The sequence below is a fragment of the Salvelinus namaycush genome, chromosome 3 (assembly GCF_016432855.1).
Source record: "Salvelinus namaycush isolate Seneca chromosome 3, SaNama_1.0, whole genome shotgun sequence".
NCBI classification, from domain to species: domain Eukaryota; kingdom Metazoa; phylum Chordata; class Actinopteri; order Salmoniformes; family Salmonidae; genus Salvelinus; species Salvelinus namaycush.
Window position 1 is genome coordinate 47403804 of NC_052309.1, and position 18675 is coordinate 47422478.

Genomic DNA, 18675 nt, shown 5'->3' on the forward strand with positions numbered 1-18675 from the left:
TTTGAAACTACTGCCAGGATGGGTGCAAAAGAATGTGTCTGCCTTATAGCTGGTCAATTGATCTTACATTTATGCTACACAACAGACTGTAGCATTTCCCAGAAAATACATTATTTTAACCAAGCCGTCATGTTTTATGGATTTCTACTAATTTGCCGATATGACAAAATACTCTCAAATGGTTTAAACCGAGACGTTAAAAAATAAACTATTCTGTAGAAACTAAACAATAACAGCATCAATCCAACAAAAAAATATATATTACAAATTCTGTTAGCAATAACTTATTTCACATCATGCAATAAAAAATTGGAACAAGAACAGAAGTATCAGATTGATTTTCTTCAAATGTGTTGGCAAGCAAGTAAAAGTCCCTACTTTCTCTTTCTGGTGGCACTTAAGTTCTTCTGATGTCGACTTATTTTCTTGATGAGGTAAATGACCGATTGAAGCATTTGATAGGAGTGATGAGGGGGTGGGGGGGGGAGATGTGTTAGGAGTCTACCCAGCTCTGCTCCACGATGGCAGAAACTCTCTTCTCGTACTCCCGCTTGTTTTCTTGATAAAGCTGTGCAGCCTGGCTGTTGGCTGGACTGTTAGGATTCGGCTCATCCAACAGGGACTGTGAACACAAAGAAAAATAAATTGTGATTGAATGTACCGCTATGAACGCGTGTAGTTCTTCGACCCTACACTTTTAGTGAGGTGTCAGAGTCTTACGTACAGTATATCCAGGAGCAGAAATAACACCAATGCTACATTACAACAAAGGCTATACAGAACATACTGCAAAACAGAAATTAAGTACACTACATAAAGAACCTGTGTTACATTTGTAAAATGCACACAGACAAAGTAGTCTCATGATGTCAGACTGATGGAGGAGAGGATTACAAACCTACCTGGATAGACGTCAAAATGGACGACACATCATATGTGGGGCTCCAACGATTCTGAAGGATGTCTAAACATATACTTCCATCTGCATAGACTACAAGATCAAAGGGATTGTTTTAATTTCAAAGAAAGATGTATACACAATCACATGACACAGAATAGCTTACTCGCTGGAAGAGCTAAATTCTGAACAGTTCATACCAAGTTCACTTTCCCATCAATAACGTGACCTAAGTATTTAGGACATCTCGAATGTGTACATAGGGGACTCTCTTACCATTTGGGTGAAACATTTTGGAGATAAATCGAACCGTGGGTGGCTTGTTAGGGTACTCTTCTGAAAATTCTATCACAAGCTTAAAAGTTCCTGCAGAGAGACAATTAGTGTTACTTAAAAGAAACATCCGTTCCTCATTAATCAAACTAATCCTATATAGAGGGGAGAAAGAAAAGTGGTCCACCCCACAGCTAACAGTCTGTCACATGACTAATATAAGCCTGAATATGAAGGCTGACTCAGCACCTTATCCAGATTCCACACAGCATAATTAAAGGCAGCGGAGTCATGCACCTGTTCAAATTGATCACACTTTAGAATACCAAGACTGTCTTTGCTCTTGGCTAGCATGACTGGAAAAAATAAAAAAGCCAAGTTCATTGTTTTCAACCAGTTCATGGGTTACAGTAGTGTTATGATAAACTGATGATTTACATTACTGTAAGCTAACTCAAACTGAATGAGATGTTTTTTTATCTTACCATCCTCAAATGGTGTACCCACAGGCCTGCAAATAAAGAGAGGAACAATTACTTGTACTGTAACAAGCTCATATCTAGTAATTAGACCCCGACAAACAAAACAAACATATTGCCACAATATCACTCCCTCTGTAATGGGGAATATTAAAGATAATTACTCTTAAATGAAATTAACTTTATTTAACACAATGCTTAGCATATTTATGTTTCCCCTTTATGCAATACACATGATTTCAAGTGTTCTATTTGTGAAACATTTGTGTCAAGGGTTGATGGTCACTATGCATACTTGATGCTGTATGTTATGTATTAAATCTAACTGTATATGTCACATGTGCCAAATACAACAAGTGTAGACTTTACCGTGAAATGCTTACTTACAAGCCCTTAACCAACAGTGCAGTTCAAGAAGAAGAAATGATTTACCAAGTAGACTAAAATAAAAAGTAACACAATAAGAATAAAGAGGCTATATACAGGGGGCACTGGTACCGAGTCAGTGCGCAGGGGTACAGGTTAGTTGAGGTAATCTGTACATGTAGGTGGGGGCGAAGTGACTATGCGTAAGTAACAAACAAACAGCGAGTAGCAGCAGTGTACAAAAGGGGACCCCCAATGTAAATTGTCCGGTGGCGATTTTATGAATTGTTCAGCAGTCTTATGGTTTGGGTGTAAAAGCTGTTGAGACTTTTGGCCCTAGACTTGGCGCTCCGGTACCGCTTGCCGTGCGGTAGCAGAAAAAAGTCTATAACTTGGGTGACTGGAGTCTCCGACAATTTTATGGGCTTTCCTCTGACACGCCTATTATATACAGTTGAAGTGGTAAGTTTACATACACCTTAGCCAAATACATTTAAACTCAGTTTTTCACAATTCCTGACATTTAATCCCAGTAAAAATTTCAGTTAGGATCAACATTTTATTTTAAGAATGTGAAATGTCAGAATAATAGTAGAGAGAATGCTTTATTTCAGCTTTTATTTCTTTCATCACACTCCCAGTGGGTCAGAAGTTTACATGCACTCAATTAGTATTTGGTAGCATTGCCTTTAAATTGTTTAACTTGGGTCAAATGTTTTGGGTAGCCTTCCACAAGCTTCCCACAATAAGTTGGGTGAATTTTGTCGATTCCTCCTGACAGAGCTAGTGTAACTGAGTCAGGTTTGTAAGGCCTCCTTGTTCGCACACGCTTTTTCAGTTCTGCCCACAAATTTTCTATAGGATTGAGGTCAGGGCTTTGTGATGGCCACTCCAATACCTTGACTTTATTGTCCTTAAGCCATTTTGCCACAACGTTGGAAGTATGCTTGGGGTCATTGTCCATTTGGAAGACTCATTTGCGACCAAGCTTTAACTTCCTGACTGATGTCTTGAAATGTTGCTTCAATATATCCATATAATTTCCATCCTCATGATGCCATCTATTTTGTGAAGCGCACCAGTCCCTCCTGCAGCAAAGCACCCCCACAACATAATGCTGCCACCCCTGTTCTTCACAGTTGGGATAGTGTTCTTTGGCTTCCAAGCCTCTGCCTTTTTCCTCCAAACATAATGGTCATTATGGCCAAACAGTTCTATTTTTGTTTCATCAGACCGGAGGTCACTTCTCCCAAAACGTACAATCTTTGTCCCCATGTGCAGTTGCAAACCGTAGTCTGGCTTTTTTATGGCGGTTTTGGAGCAGTGGCTTCTTCCTTGCTGAGAGGCCTTTCTTGTTATGTCGATATAGGACTCGTTTTACTGTGGATATAGATACTTTTGTACCTGTTTCCTCTAGCACCTTCACAACGTCCTTTGCTGTTGTTATGGGATTGATTTGCACTTTTCGCACCAAAGTACGTTCATCTCTAGGAGACAGATCGCGTCTCCTTCCTGAGCGTTATGACGGCTGCATGGTCCCATGGTGTTTATACTTGCATACTATTGTTTGTACAGATGAATGTGGTACCTTCAGGCGTTTGGAAATTGCTCCCAAGGATGAACCAGACTTGTGGAGGTCTACAATTTTTTTTCTGAGGTCTTGGCTGATTTCTTTTGATTTTCCCATGATGTCAAGCAAAGAGGCATTGAGTTTGAAGGTAGGCCTTGAAATACATCCACAGGTACACCTCCAATTGACTCAAATTATGTCTATTAGCCTATCAGAAGCTTCTAAAGCCATGACATCATTTTCTGGAATTTTCCAAGCTGTTGAAAGGCACAGTCAAATTAGTGTATGTAAACTTCTGACCCACTGGAATTGTGATACAGTGAATTATAAGTGAGATATTGTCTGTAAACAATTGTTGGAAAAATTACTTGTGTCATACATGAAGTGGATGTCCTAACCGACTTGCCAAAACTAGAGTTTGCTATCAAGAAATTTGTGGAGTGGTTGAAAAACTAGTTGTAAGGACTCCAACCTAAGTGTATTTAAACTTCCGACTTCAACTGTAGGTCCTGGATGACAGGAAGCTTGGCCCAGACGCACTACCCTCTGTAGCGCCTTACGGTCAGATGCCAAGCAGTTGCCATACCAGGTGGTGATGCAACCGGTCAGGATGCTCTCGATGGTGCAGCTGTAGAAACTTTTGAGGATATGAGGACCCATGCCAAATCTTTTCAGTCTCCTGAGGGGGAAAAGGTTTGTCGTGCCCTCTTCACGACTGTCTTGGTATGTTAGGACCATGATAGTCTGTTGGTGATGTGGACACCAAGGAACTTAAAACTAGAGGTCGACAGATTATGATTTTTCAACGCCGATATCGATTATTGGAGGACCAAAAAAAGCTGATACCGATTAAAATCGGCTGATTCTTATTTATAAATTTGTAACAATGACAATTACAACAATACTGAATGAACACTTATTTTAACTTAATATAATCAATTTGGCCTCAAATAAATAATGAAACATGTTCAATTTGGTTTAAATAATGCAAAAACAAAGTGTTGGAGAAGAAAGTAAAAGTGCAATATGTGCTATTTAAGAAAGCTAACGTTTAAGTTCCTCACTCAGAACATGAGAACATATGAAAGCTGGTGGTTCCTTTTAACATGAGTCTTCAATATTCCCAGTTAAGACATTTTAGGTTGTAGTTATTATAGGAATTATTGGACTATTTCTCTCTATACCATTTGTATTTCATATACCTTTGACTATTGGATGTTCTTATAGGCACTATAGAGAGCTGCTAGCAAACGCAGGAAAGTGCTGTTTGAATAAATGCTTACGATCCTGCTGCTGCCTACCACCGCTCAGACTGCTCTATCAAATCATAGACTTAATTATAATATAATAAACACACGGAAATACGAGCCTTAGGTCATTAATATGGTCAAATCCAGAAACAATCATTTTGAAAACAAAACGTTTATTTTAGTGAAATAAGGAACCGTTAAGTATTTTATCGAACGGGTGGCTACCCTAAGTCTAAATATTGCTGTTACATTGCACAACCTTCAATGTTATGTCAAAATTATGTAAAATTCTGGCAAATTAATTACGGTCTTTGTTTGGAAGAAATGGTCTTCACACAGTTCGCAACGAGCCAGGCGGCCCAAACTGTTGCATATGCCCTGACTCTGCTTGCACTGAATGCAAGAGAACAAACAATTTCCCTAGTTAATATGAATTTCTAAACTAACTAAATATGCAGGTTAAAAAATATAAACTTGTGTATTGATTTTAAGAAAGGCATTGATGTTTATGGTTATGTTCATTGGTGCAACGAATGTGCTTTTTTCACGAATGCGCTTTTGTTAAATCATCACCCATTTGGCGAAGTAGGCTGTGATTCGATGATAAATGAACTGGCACCGCATTGATAATATGCAACGCAAGACAAGCTAGTTAAACTAGTAATATCATCAACCATGTGTAGTTAACTAGTGATTATGTTAAGTTTGATTGTTTTTTATAAAGATAAGTTTAATGCTAGCTAGCAACTTACCTTGGCTCCTTGCTGCACTCGCGTAACAGGTGGTCAGCCTGCCACGCAGTCTCCTCGTGGATTGCGATGTAATCGGCCATAATCAGCATCCAAAAATGCCAATGACCGATTATTATGAAAACTTCGGCCCTAATTAAAATCAGTCAACCTCTACTTGAATCTCTCGACCCGCTCCACTACAGCCCCGTCGATGTTAAAGGGGGCCTGTTCGGCCCGCCTTTTCCTGTAGTCCACAATCAGCTTCTTAGTCTTGCTCACATTGAGGGAGAGGTTGTTCTCCTGGCACCACACTGCCAATTCTCTGACCTCCTCCCTATAGGCCATCTCATCGTTGTCAGTGATCAGGCCTACCACTTTTGTGTCATCAGCAAACTTAATGATAGTGTTGGCAGTCGTGTTTGGCCATGCAGTTGTGGGTGAACAGGGCATACAGGAGGGAACAACGTACACACCCCTGAGGTGCCCCAGTGTTAAGGATCAGTGTGGCAGCGTGTTGTTGCCTACTCTTACCACCTGGGGGCGGCCTGTCAGGAAGTCCAGGATCCAGTTGTAGAGGGAGGTGTTTAGTCCCAGAAACCTTAGCTTAGTTATGAGCTTCGTAGGCACTATGGTGTTGAATGCTGAGCTGTAGTCAATGAACAGCATTCTCACATAGGTGTTCCTTTTGTCCCGTTGCGAAAGGGCAGTGTGGAGTGCGATTGAGATTGCGTCACCTGCGGATCTGTTGGGATGGAATGCGAATTGGAGTGGGTCTAGGGTTTTCAAGAGGATGCTGTTGATGTGAGCCATGACCAGCCTTTCAAAGCATTTCATGGCTATTGACGTGAGTGCCACGGGGCGGTAATCAATTAGGCAGGTTACCTTCGCTTCCTTGGGCACAGGTACTATGGTGGTCTACTTGAAACATGCAGGTATTACAGACTCAGTCAGGGAGAGGTTGAAAATGTCAGTGAAGACACTTGACAGTTGGTCCGCGCATGATCCGTCTAGCCCAGCGGCTTTGTGAATGTTGACCTGTTTAAAGGTTTTGTTCACATCGGCTACCGAGAGCGTTATCACACAGTCATCCAGAACAGCGGGTGCTCTCGTGCATGCTTCAGTGTTGCTTGCCTCGAAGCGAGCATATAAGGCATTTAGCTCGTCTGGTAGGCTCACGTCACTGGGCAGCTCACGTCTGTGTTTCCCTTTGTAGTCCGTAATAGTTTTCAAGCCCTGCCACACCCGACAAGTGTCAGAGCCAGTGTAGTAGGATTCAATCTTAATCCTGTATTGACACTTTGCTTGTTTATTAAAATCATACTTGATGCTGTATGTTATGTATTAAACTCATATTTGTTGATAGTGATTGATGTCAGACTGTCTTTTGTTGTGACTTTGAACAAGCCTCTCTGGCTGTTGAGAATGGCTTACCAAGAAAAACTTCCAAAAGAACTAATTTGAGGTTAAAAGGAGCACCCAACAAAAAAAAGGCAGAGATTTTTTTTTGTATGCCCCCCCCAGCTGTTGTTTAGAGATCATTGGTGCTGTGATATTAGAATATAAGGACTTCCTTCATACTGCACGCAGAGACAAAAAAACAGTATCCATGAGTTTATCTACTTCCCCAGAGTCAGATTAAGGGCCTCATTGCCAAAATCCCAAAGTATCCCTTTAAAGAAGGCAAATTAGACATTTGTTGTAGCTTCTGCTCTGGAGATGGTCTCCCTGAATTATTGTAATAAATTGAAATTATTTTGATTGATATGATCAACGCCTGCTCTCACTTTTGTTCACCAGGAGATGCCCTTTACACCCTCCGTATAACAAATAGAATTTTGATAGACTATTAAATAGCACATTGCATTACAAAGAAGTTTAACTAATGTATGATCTGGCTTTTACGTTGTGATGGTTGTTTTAATCCTGTTTGGACCCCAAGGATCCTAATAAATAAAAATAACGAGTATGACTATGCAATACATTCCAGGTTTCAGATACAAATATTCTCATTTCCAATTAACAAAATAAATGTATGTGTGGCAAATAGCCTCCACAGTTCAACAATTACATGTCACCATCTAAACTAACCCCCAGCCAACACACACCTCTGGCTCCCACTCTGACTGTAGCCTAAAACCACAGCTCAATTTGCCCATATCCACCTAATCCGTATGGTCCTGATGCCCATGCCAGGATGATGACACTGGCACAATAACAAGGGTGGCTTTAGAACACTCACCCAAAAATAACAGCATTCCACATCATGATGTTATTCTCTGATGGAGCACCACTCACGCCAGTTGGGGGGTCTTCTTGAAGTCTGAGGACAGAAAAACCGAGAGGAATGAATGAATGAAACCTAAACCCTGGCCCGACGACTGGTTTTCTAAACATCGAAAATATTTTGGGAGCAAACAAGACGACAAGTGTGCATCCTATTAAACTGAAAGAAGTGTTATTGCTTGTTTGCAAAACAACAGCCATGCATGACAATCATTCTAGAATCCAGAGTCCATTGTGGGCTTCAACATACAAAACAACCCAAACCATAATGGCATTATTACAACCTTAAATATCGGTCCTCCTTGCCGCTTATTATCACCAAACCCCAGTGTTCTCTGGTAACTCGAAATCCAGCAGTACCGTTCCAAAGCGCACCGCAATAAATAAATAAAAATTTACTTTAACAGCTTACCTTCACGCACCAGGTGAGACTTGTAGTTGGATCTACAAAAACAGTCTCTCCAGAGAACACCACTGACCCAATTTACTGTAATCCCCGTGACAACGGAAAGGCTACTACATGGGGCTGTTACCAATTGAGAGTCCCATTTGAATCATGTCACTGTTCCCTGCAAATCCAATAAAAAGCATGAGCTGGCGCACACCCAGAGAACATTATTTAGCGTAGAGGTTCTGACTAACTGCGAATAAACTGTAAGCTATAAAAACAAAGAGTTGCACACTCCATATGTATAACCTCCAATTAATTTGTTTGGTAAAAAATACCAACGTTTGTTTCAGCATCACTGTGCCTTCTTCAGGGTAATGTCATGAATGCTTGAACCAGGTTATGTAGACAAACAATCTACTAATTGCACTGTTTGTCTACATAACCTGGTTCAAGCATTCATGACATTACCCTGAAGAAGGCACAGTGATGCTGAAACATTGGTGGTTTTTTAACCAGTAAGTGACTGGAAGGTTATACACTGCTCAAAAAAATTAAGGGAACACTAAAATAACACATCCTAGATCTGAATGAATGAAATATTCTTATTAAATACTTTTTTCTTTACATAGTTGAATGTGCTGACAACAAAATCACACAAAAATTATCAATTTAAATCAAATTTATCAACCCATGGAGGTCTGGATTTGGAGTCACACTCAAAATTAAAGTGGAAAACCACACTACAGGCTGATCCAACTTTGATGTAATGTCCTTAAAACAAGTCAAAATGAGGCTCAGTAGTGTGTGGCCTCCACGTGCCTGTATGACCTCCCTACAACGCCTGGGCATGCTCCTGATGAGGTGGCGGATGGTCTCCTGAGGGATCTCCTCCCAGACCTGGACTAAAGCATCCGCCAACTCCTGGACAGTCTGTGGTGCAACGTGACGCTGGTGGATGGAGCGAGACATGTTGTCCCAGATGTGCTCAATTGGATTCAGGTCTGGGGAACGGGCGGGCCAGTCCATAGCATCAATGCCTTCCTCTTGCAGGAACTGCTGACACACTCCAGCCACATGAGGTCTAGCATTGTCTTGCATTAGGAGGAACCCAGGGCCAACCGCACCAGCATATGGTCTCACAAGGGGTCTGAGGATCTCATCTCGGTACCTAATGGCAGTCAGGCTACCTCTGGCGACATGGAGGGCTGTGCGGCCCCCCAAAGAAATGCCACCCCACACCATGACTGACCCACCGCCAAACCGGTCATGCTGGAGGATGTTGCAGGCAGCAGAACGTTCTCCACGGCGTCTCCAGACTCTGTCACGTCTGTCACATGTGCTCACGTGCTCAGTGTGAACCTGCTTTCATCTGTGAAGAGCACAGGGCGCCAGTGGGGAATTTGCCAATCTTGGTGTTCTCTGGCAAATGCCAAACGTCCTGCACGGTGTTGGGCTGTAAGCACAACCCCCACCTGTGGACGTCGGGCCCTCATACCACCCTCATGGAGTTTGTTTCTGACCCTTTGAGCAGACACATGCACATTTGTGGCCTGCTGGAGGTCATTTTGCAGGGCTCTGGCAGTGCTCCTCCTGCACCTCCTTGCACAAAGGCAGAGGTAGCGGTCCTGCTGCTGGGTTGTTGCCCTCCTACGGCCTCCTCCACGTCTCCTGATGTACTGGCCTGTCTCCTGGTAGCGCCTCCATGCTCTGGACACTACGCTGACAGACACAGCAAACCTTCTTGCCACAGCTCGCATTGATGTGCCATCCTGGATGAGCTGCACTACCTGAGCCACTTGTGTGGGTTGTAGACTCCGTCTCATGCTACCACTAGAGTGAAAGCACCGCCAGCATTCAAAAGTGACCAAAACATCAGCCAGGAAGCATAGGAACTGAGAAGTGGTCTGTGGTCACCACCTGCAGAACCACTCCTTTATTGGGGGTGTCTTGCTAATTGCCTATAATCTCCACCTTTTGTCTATTCCATTTGCACAACAGCATGTGACATTTATTGTCAATCAGTGTTGCTTCCTAAGTGGACAGTTTGATTTCACAGAAGTGTGATTGACTTGGAGTTACATTGTGTTGTTTAAGTGTTCCCTTAATTTTTTTGAGCAGTGTATATATGGAGTGTGCGACTCTTTGTTTTTATAGCTTACAGTTCTCTGTAAGGAAATCTTCATGTTGCCAACCAGATACTTGATGTGTGGCGTAGACTACAAATAGACTAACTAATAAAATATCTTATGAACAATGTATGTCTAACAATAGGTGTTGTGTGAGACTGAATTAAACTAAGCATTTACCAAAGCCACAATGCTTATCAAGAAATGCTCCATTGGTCTATTTTACACACAAGGACAGTTGATGGCAGAGGAAGCCAGGTAGAGTAGGAATAGAGATGTGACAAATTATAAAATTCTTAAAGTTGAAAACTGCCATTTGAAAAAAATATGTTTTCCGTTTAAAACGATAGCAAAAATTCCATGTGAATTCACAATTCACCTGCGACGCTGCAAGCAACGGCTTGGGTCTCACGGTGTCCCTTTCAGATGGTTAAGCATTGCACCTGTACCTCAATTCGACCTCGCAAAAGTTTGTATTTCCTTGTCAACGTATTGCAATACATGACTTCGCTGCTGTCGCTTGCCGTTCTCTGCCATTTTCCAACTGTTATTAACAACAATGACACATACGTGGAGAGTCGACTCCCGGTCAAGATTCAGCTTGGACTCGACTCCTATGATTCAGTATTTCAGTTAGTGGTGGCCAAAGTTAACTGAAGTTTGTAATGGCATTTATTAAATAACAAAATCATGGATTAAAGTTTATCCTGGCCCATAAACTACTTTCAGGGTGAGGAACCATATAACATCAAGTTGTAAAATTGGTAACTACTCCTTTAACTTAGATAGCTAGCTAAATGCAGTGGCTGACAAGTATATTTAGCTAGTTAGTTACACATGTTGATGAATAAAAACAAGTTAACTGGCTAGTAGCACATATGTGTGGCTCTAGCATGCTGGCTAACTGAAGCAACATTGTTACATCTTACTCTAGCTAGCTAGGTACCAGACAGTACAACGTGGCTAGGTATTATATTAATGACTGACTCAATGATAGCTAGCTACAGCCAACTCTGCACTGTACACGCCTCAAATTAACTGTACTGTTAGCTAACTAGAGCAAGTGGCTAGCTAGCTTCCAGCAAGCTATATTTACTGTAGTTAGCTAGCTAAATACAAAAAAACGCTAAAACGCTTCATTACCTTTTGAAATCTCTCATAAGTCGTCTTCTAGCCGGAGTAGACATGATTCAAAGCGTAAAAACGTATACTTTGGTCATAAAAATCTATCGAATCGGTGTTATTAAAGGGTAAATCTTTCGTCTGTGCTTTTCTATTCTCCTCGACACAACTACAGTGACGTCATGTACCTCCACAGGGGGGAAACCGCAAGGACATTCGATTGGAACAGTGCACTTTCTCGATGCGTGGTGTAAATGTTATCAAATTAACACACTTTTTTCCAAAACGTGAACACTGCATGCAATTTATACGACACCTTAACTTGGTTAGTATTCTAACCTTTAGACATATGAGTTGTCACACCAGGTATCAGGGATGTCTAGCCCAATAATGGACAAATGAGCCTATGTTACTCCTTATAGTCCATGGACCTTACATGTTCTGTTCAGAGGCAAATTGGCTCTGGAAGCCAAAACAGCCAAATATTCCATGTAAACTTCAATCGATTTTCAATTGTGGTCTGGTTATAGAAACATAAAGCCCTTTACTTTCATATCACATCAAAATAATAGTACAAATGCTAAATATACACTTACTGTACACTGTTTTAACGCAGTTGCAGCCAACAGTATTCTTCGATAACACATGTATGGCGTCCTTCGTGCGTTTACACACAGGTGTTAAGAGACGATGATAGATCATTAACACAGATATTCCACTTTGTTTTCAGTAAACAAGCGCTGTAACATGTAAAAACCCCTAAACCTATAAAGGTGTGTAGTAATTTAAACTTCCGTTTTTTTTCTGATTTCTCACTGTTATGAAGTATACCTTATGTTTCCAAAACCGTAATGCAAGCCATGCATTTTATCTTTCAGAAGGTGTGTCAAGGGACTTAAAACAAAACTCCACTGGCCAGAAGATACTATTGTCAAGGGGCACTATAGATAGTAAGCGTATAGGAATGGGTTAAGGGATGGCAAACTGGAAATTCCTTTGGTCTCTGACTTACTGAGTTAGCTTGGTAAATCAGCTTTTGGTTTTCTTGGTTTAAGGATTCTAGCTTTATGATGTAAATGAATCTGAAAAAGATTGTCTGCTAAATTACTAAAATGTAAATGTAAATGTGTGGGCATCGATGTTTGGAAATGTGGACTTGATAACATCTGATGCCTCTAATGTTGTGGATATATTTCAAATAACTGACTATACACTGGCTTAATCAAACTGTTGTCCATTCTTCCAAGGGAGCACAGATAACCCAAAGCTTTTCCGATATCAATAGGGCAACAAGCCTGCTAGGATTTCACCATTGTTGAAAAGTAGGTCACGCAGAGACAAAAAAGTAGTGTACTGATGCGTCCCAAATGGCACCCTCTTCTCTTTTCCCCATTCTGGTCAAATGTAGTGCACTAGAGAAAAAGGTGCCATTTGGGACACATTCTCATTTTTCCCTGGCTCCCCAATGAATTAGTTATTCTCATGATGCTTAACAGATTTACATCATATGTGGCTTTGTGGCTTATCAAGGGGGCAGAGAGGGACAATTGGCTTCACTCTATAAATAAACTTGATTCAATCCTTGGCCAGCAGCGACAAACAAACCAATGCTGAACTCAACTGTGGCATTCAGTCTTTTACCCATGCCTACACAAGGAAAAGCCCAATGATCCTTTTGACATTTTGGCCCTGGACATAAACGCAAGCTAAATAGAGGGCATCGGTAGAACATTGCTGTTGTTGTTTTTTCCTTCGGTGCTTTCATTAGGATAACTAACTTGGTGTAGATACACAGGCCTATTACTGTGAGAGAGAGAGAGAGAAGTGGTCCCCTCCATATTAGTCTTTTATCAGGTTCAATCTGTGGTTTATTAAATCTCTGTGGTGGAACGGGATACTAAGGCTATTTGACTCTCTAATCAGCCCCAGTGTGTTCCTCTCTGTCTCCGCTGAGAGTGGCTCTCTGGAGGGAGCTAATGGCAGAGTGTCAGGGAAGATGGAAGTCGATAGCCACAGTGGCAGGTAGGTAGGGATGTGAAGAGGCTGACAGACCATCTTCTCGCCTCCATCAGCTGTCTGTGGACAGAACTCATCCTCCCAGCAGACAAAAAAAGCTATTTACAACACTCTGTGTGTCACCCTAATGATTCATTACACTCCATAGTGCTGTGATGGCTGCCACCACGCTGAGTGCAGGGGATGTAACCAGTGCCATGTACTGTCTATCAGTGCTAATCAGAAGGGAAGCTATGTGATTGTACAGCTACTATCTCATTATAGGGGTGTTGTTTTACTCCTGACTGTGTGATGGTCATAATTGGATTACATGGATAATTGATGTACTGTACAACTATTTGAGGAATGAGAGGACCTCGGGATGGCTCCCCTTCTATTATCTGTAATGTAATGGCTGCTTTCAGTTCACCTATTGACTGTCATTAAAGTGTGTGTACAGTAAAACTGTGTGCAGTAAATTGACACACAATTGCGTGTTTTGTCTTGATCGGGCCTTTGACTCGCCATCAGCAGGACCTGTACTTCCAGAACCCTATCTTTACCTTGGCCAGCCTCTCCTAGGTGCAGCTCCTCAGGGACCCCAGGAAGAAGTACTACAAACTCCACCCCTTAGTTGCTGAAATAGTGGATGTAAGTCTGCAGAGAGATAGTCAAGAATGTGTATGGAGTGGGACAGGAGTTTTTTCCTGACTACGTCACCAGGAAAAACTGGATTTTCCATGACGGGTCACATGGTCTGGAAAAACTCCTGGGCCTAACAATTTGGTTTGCGTTGGTTGTTTACTTTCACATTGACGGTCTCCTTTTTTTCAGACATGCCTACAGATCGATCCTGCTGACAGGGCTACGTGCTCCATGTTTCTCATTCACCGATACTTCTCCAAAGATGGGTTCCCTGAAAGGTGAGTCAGGGCAACCTTGCATGTCGAGTGTACTTGGAGAAGCAATTAGCCAGTGAGAGAGGGGAGAGAGACGTTTGACCTACATTTTGACCTGCTTATGTAACAGTTTTAACTTTACGTCCGTCCCCTCGCGAACCAGGGACCCTCTGTACACATCAACAACAGTCACCCACGAAGCATCGTTACCCATCGCTCCACAAAGGCCGCGGCCCTTGCAGAGCAAGGGGAACCACTACTTCAAGGTTTCAGAGCAAGTGACGTCACCGACTGAAAGGCTGCTAGCGCGCACCACCGCTACCTAGCTAGCCATTTCACATTGGTTACATTCACCCCCCTTTCGACCTCCTCCTTTTCCGCAGCAACCAGTGATCCGGGTCACGGCACCAATGTAACAGTTTTAACTTTACGTCCGTTCCCTCGCCCCGACCCGGGCGCGAACCAGGGACCCTCTGCACACATCAACAACAGTCGCCCACGAAGCATCGTTACCCATCGCTCCACAAAAGCCGCGGCCCTTGCAGAGCAAGGGGAACCACTACTTCAAGGTTTCAGAGCAAGTGACGTCACCGACTGAAAGGCTGCTAGCGCGCACCACCGCTACCTAGTTAGCCATTTCACATCGGTTACATTTACATACAGTACCAGTCAAAAGTTTGGACACACCTACTCATTAAATGTTTTTTCTTTATTTTGACTATTTTCTACATTGTAGAATAATGGGAATGTGGTACTATATTGTCACAGTGTCATAGTCTGGCCACACACATGTTGATTTGTCTTGTGTGTCTAGCCTTGAACCTTCCTTGAAATTGTTTAACATTTATGAGATACTGTGAAGTAGTTGTAATAATGTCATGATGAAGTGCCATTTACCTGAATGACTGCTGGTTCCTGCTCCAGATTCATACCAAAGATACAGGTGTTGATATTGAAAGATACCAAGGTCAACAGCTTGCACAGGATCCATAGTGGCTTGTGGGAGGCACCAGAGGAGTAGGGAGCAGTAGTCCCATTCTCATGTAACAGAAAGTCAGTAAAGGTATAAACTACATGGACCCTTAGTCATTTAGCATATTCTTACCAAGAGCATTTTACCATCTGTATGTGCAATAAAGGGGCATAGCAACTATGTAAATACAAGTCAAAGCCTATATACTGCGCTATAGAAATGGTTGTACAAGATCCATACCAGTCAACCATATTGAACATGGACTGCTATTTGTTTTAGGACACTGAATAAGGCAGGCGTGGAAAGGAGCCTAAGCATAAGCCTTCCAGGGCAGGCAGGAGGTCAGAGGTCAGGATGACCGACAGCCCTGTCTCATCTCAGACTGACAGCCCTGTACCTCCACCTCTACCCCAGAACCACCTCACTCTAAGGCCATCTTTCCTGTCACCTTCACCATGCCCCATCAACGCCAGCAACAACCTGTTCGCTGCCGTCCCTGTTCCCCGCTTTATGGAAGTCAACAAGTCCCGGTCAGTGGCTCTCAGATCAGAGAGATATAGGATATCTGGTTTTATCTGGTAAAGTGGCGTTCAGAATACCACCCAGTCATTTCAGAGTATGTATAACAGTACATACAAACTGTATCTTAAACATATTTAGTGCCTTGCAAAAGTATTCAGACCCCTTGGATTTCTTCACATTTTATTGTTACAAAGTGGGATTAAAATTGATTTAATTGTGATTTTTTTGGGTCAACAATCTACTCAAAATACTCTATAATGTCAAAGTGGAAGAAAAATGCATTTTTTTTTATTTTTTTTTATATGAATACAAATTTGATACCTAAAATATAGTCAATGCATAAGTATTCAGCCACTTTGTTCAAATAAGCCTAAATTAGTTCAGGAGTAACATTTGGCTTAAATCATATAATAAGTTACATGGACTCACTCTGTGGGAAATAATATAGGGGTTGACATGATTTTTTCTATAACTAACCGTTCCGTCCCCCATACATACAACATATGTAAGGCCCCTCAGTCAAGTATTTCACTTCAAGCACAGATTCAACAACAAAGACCAGGGAGCTTTTCGAAAGCCTCATAAATAAGGGCAGTGATTGGTAGATATGTAACAATAACAAATCAGACATTGACTATATCTTTAAGCATGTTCAAGTTAATAATAATGCTGTGGATTATGTATTAAACCACACAGACACATCAAACATATAGTCATCCTTCTGAACTGAGCAACAGGACAGGAATGAAACTGCTCAGGGATGTTACCATGAGGCCATTGGTGATTCAATGGCTGTGATGGAAGAAAACTGAGGATGGATCAACAACATTGTAATGACTCCACAATAATGACTTACGACAGAGTGAAAGGAATAATACAAATTTACAGAATACAAATATTTCAAAACATGTATCTTGCATGAAACAAGACACTAAAGTAATACTGAAAAAAAAGGAATACACTTTTTGGCCTAAATGCGAAGCTTTATGTTTGGGGACAATCCAACACAACACATCACTGAGTAAATGCCTCCTTATTTTAAAGGATGGTGGTGGCTGCATCATGGTATGGGTTAGCTTGACATCTGCAAATACTGGGGAGTCTTTTAGGATAAAAGGAAACGGATGGTGTTAAACACAGACAAAATTCTCGAGGAAAAGCGACGTCAGTCTGCTTTACACCAGACACTCGGAAAGGAATTCACCATTCAGCAGAACAATAACCAAAATCACAATGCCAAATTTACGCTGGAGTTGCTTACCAAGAAGACAGTGAATGTTCCTGAGTGGCCAATAATTCCAGGTTGTAAGGCAACAAAATAGGAAAAATACCAAGAGGGGTGAATACTTTCGCAAGCCACTGTATGCAACAGCTATATTTTAGTCATTTCATTTCTATTAATCTTTAAAAAATGTTTTCAAAAATTCTTCCACTTTGACATTACACAGTATTTTGTGTAGATTGTTGACATATATATATATACACAGCTCAAAAAAATAAAGGGAACACTAAAATAACACATCCTAGATCTGAATGAATGAAATATTCTTATTAAATACTTTTTTCTTTACATAGTTGAATGTGCTGACAACAAAATCACACAAAAATTATCAATGGAAATCAAATTTATCAACTTATGGAGGTCTGGATTTGGAGTCACACTCAAAATTAAAGTGGAAAACCACACTACAGGCTGATCCAACTTTGATGTAATGTCCTTAAAACAAGTCAAAATGAGGCTCAGTAGTGTGTGTGGCCTCCACGTGCCTGTATGACCTCCCTACAACGCCTGGGCATGCTCCTGATGAGGTGGCGGATGGTCTCCTGAGGTTTCTCCTCCCAGACCTGGACTAAAGCATCCGCCAACTCCTGGACAGTCTGTGGTGCAACGTGGCGTTGGTGGATGGAGCGAGACATGATGTCCCAGATGTGCTCAATTGGATTCAGGTCTGGGGAACGGGCGGGCCAGTCCATAGCATCAATGCCTTCCTCTTGCAGGAACTGCTGACACACTCCAGCCACATGAGGTCTAGCATTGTCTTGCATTAGGAGGAACCCAGGGCCAACCGCACCAGCATATGGTCTCACAAGGGGTCTGAGGATCTCATCTCGGTACCTAATGGCAGTCAGGCTACCTCTGGCGAGCACATGGAGGGCTGTGCGGCCCCCCAAAGAAATGCCACCCCACACCATGACTGACCCACCGCCAAACCGGTCATGCTGGAGGATGTTGCATGCAGCAGAACGTTCTCCACGGCGTCTCCAGACTCTGTCACGTCTGTCACATGTGCTCATGTGCTCAGTGTGAACCTGCTTTCATCTGTGAAGAGCACAGGGCGCCAGTGGCGAATTTGCCAATCTTGGTGTTCTCTGGCAAATGCCAAACGTCCTGCACGGTGTTGGGCTGTAAGCACAACCCCCACCTGTGGACGTCGGGCCCTCATACCACCCTCATGGAGTCTGTTTCTGACCGTTTGAGAAGACACATGCACATTTGTGAACTGCTGGAGGTCATTTTGCAGGGCTCTAGCAGTGCTCCTCCTGCTCCTCCTTGCACAAAGGCGGAGGTAGCGGTCCTGCTGCTGGGTTGTTGCCCTCCTACGGCCTCCTCCACGTCTCCTGATGTACTGGCCTGTCTCCTGGTAGCGCCTCCATGCTCTGGACACTACGCTGACAGACACAGCAAACCTTCTTGCCACAGCTCGCATTGATGTGCCATCCTGGATGAGCTGCACTACCTGAGCCACTTGTGTGGGTTGTAGGCTCCGTCTCATGCTACCACTAGAGTGAAAGCACC

General features: G+C 42.3%; 1 protein-coding gene across 2 annotated transcripts; it reads right to left on the reverse strand.

Moving 5' to 3' along the window:
• Positions 1-242: 242 nt before the first annotated feature.
• Positions 243-11661, reverse strand: LOC120031963 (ubiquitin-conjugating enzyme E2 B). Of its 2 annotated transcripts, XM_038977856.1 has the most exons (7): positions 11511-11637; positions 8263-8419; positions 7807-7887; positions 1657-1682; positions 1175-1264; positions 903-991; positions 243-622 (listed from the first exon to the last, which is right to left on the reverse strand). In XM_038977856.1, the coding sequence occupies exons 3-7, from the start codon at positions 7830-7832 to the stop codon at positions 494-496; spliced, it is 360 nt and encodes a 119-aa protein (XP_038833784.1). In that variant the 5' UTR covers positions 7833-7887; positions 8263-8419; positions 11511-11637; the 3' UTR covers positions 243-493. The 2 variants fall into 2 exon arrangements, with proteins under 2 accessions (XP_038833784.1, XP_038833774.1); XM_038977846.1 differs by lacking the exon at positions 8263-8419 and having other exon boundaries at positions 11511-11661.
• Between the last annotated feature and the right edge of the window lie 7014 nt (positions 11662-18675).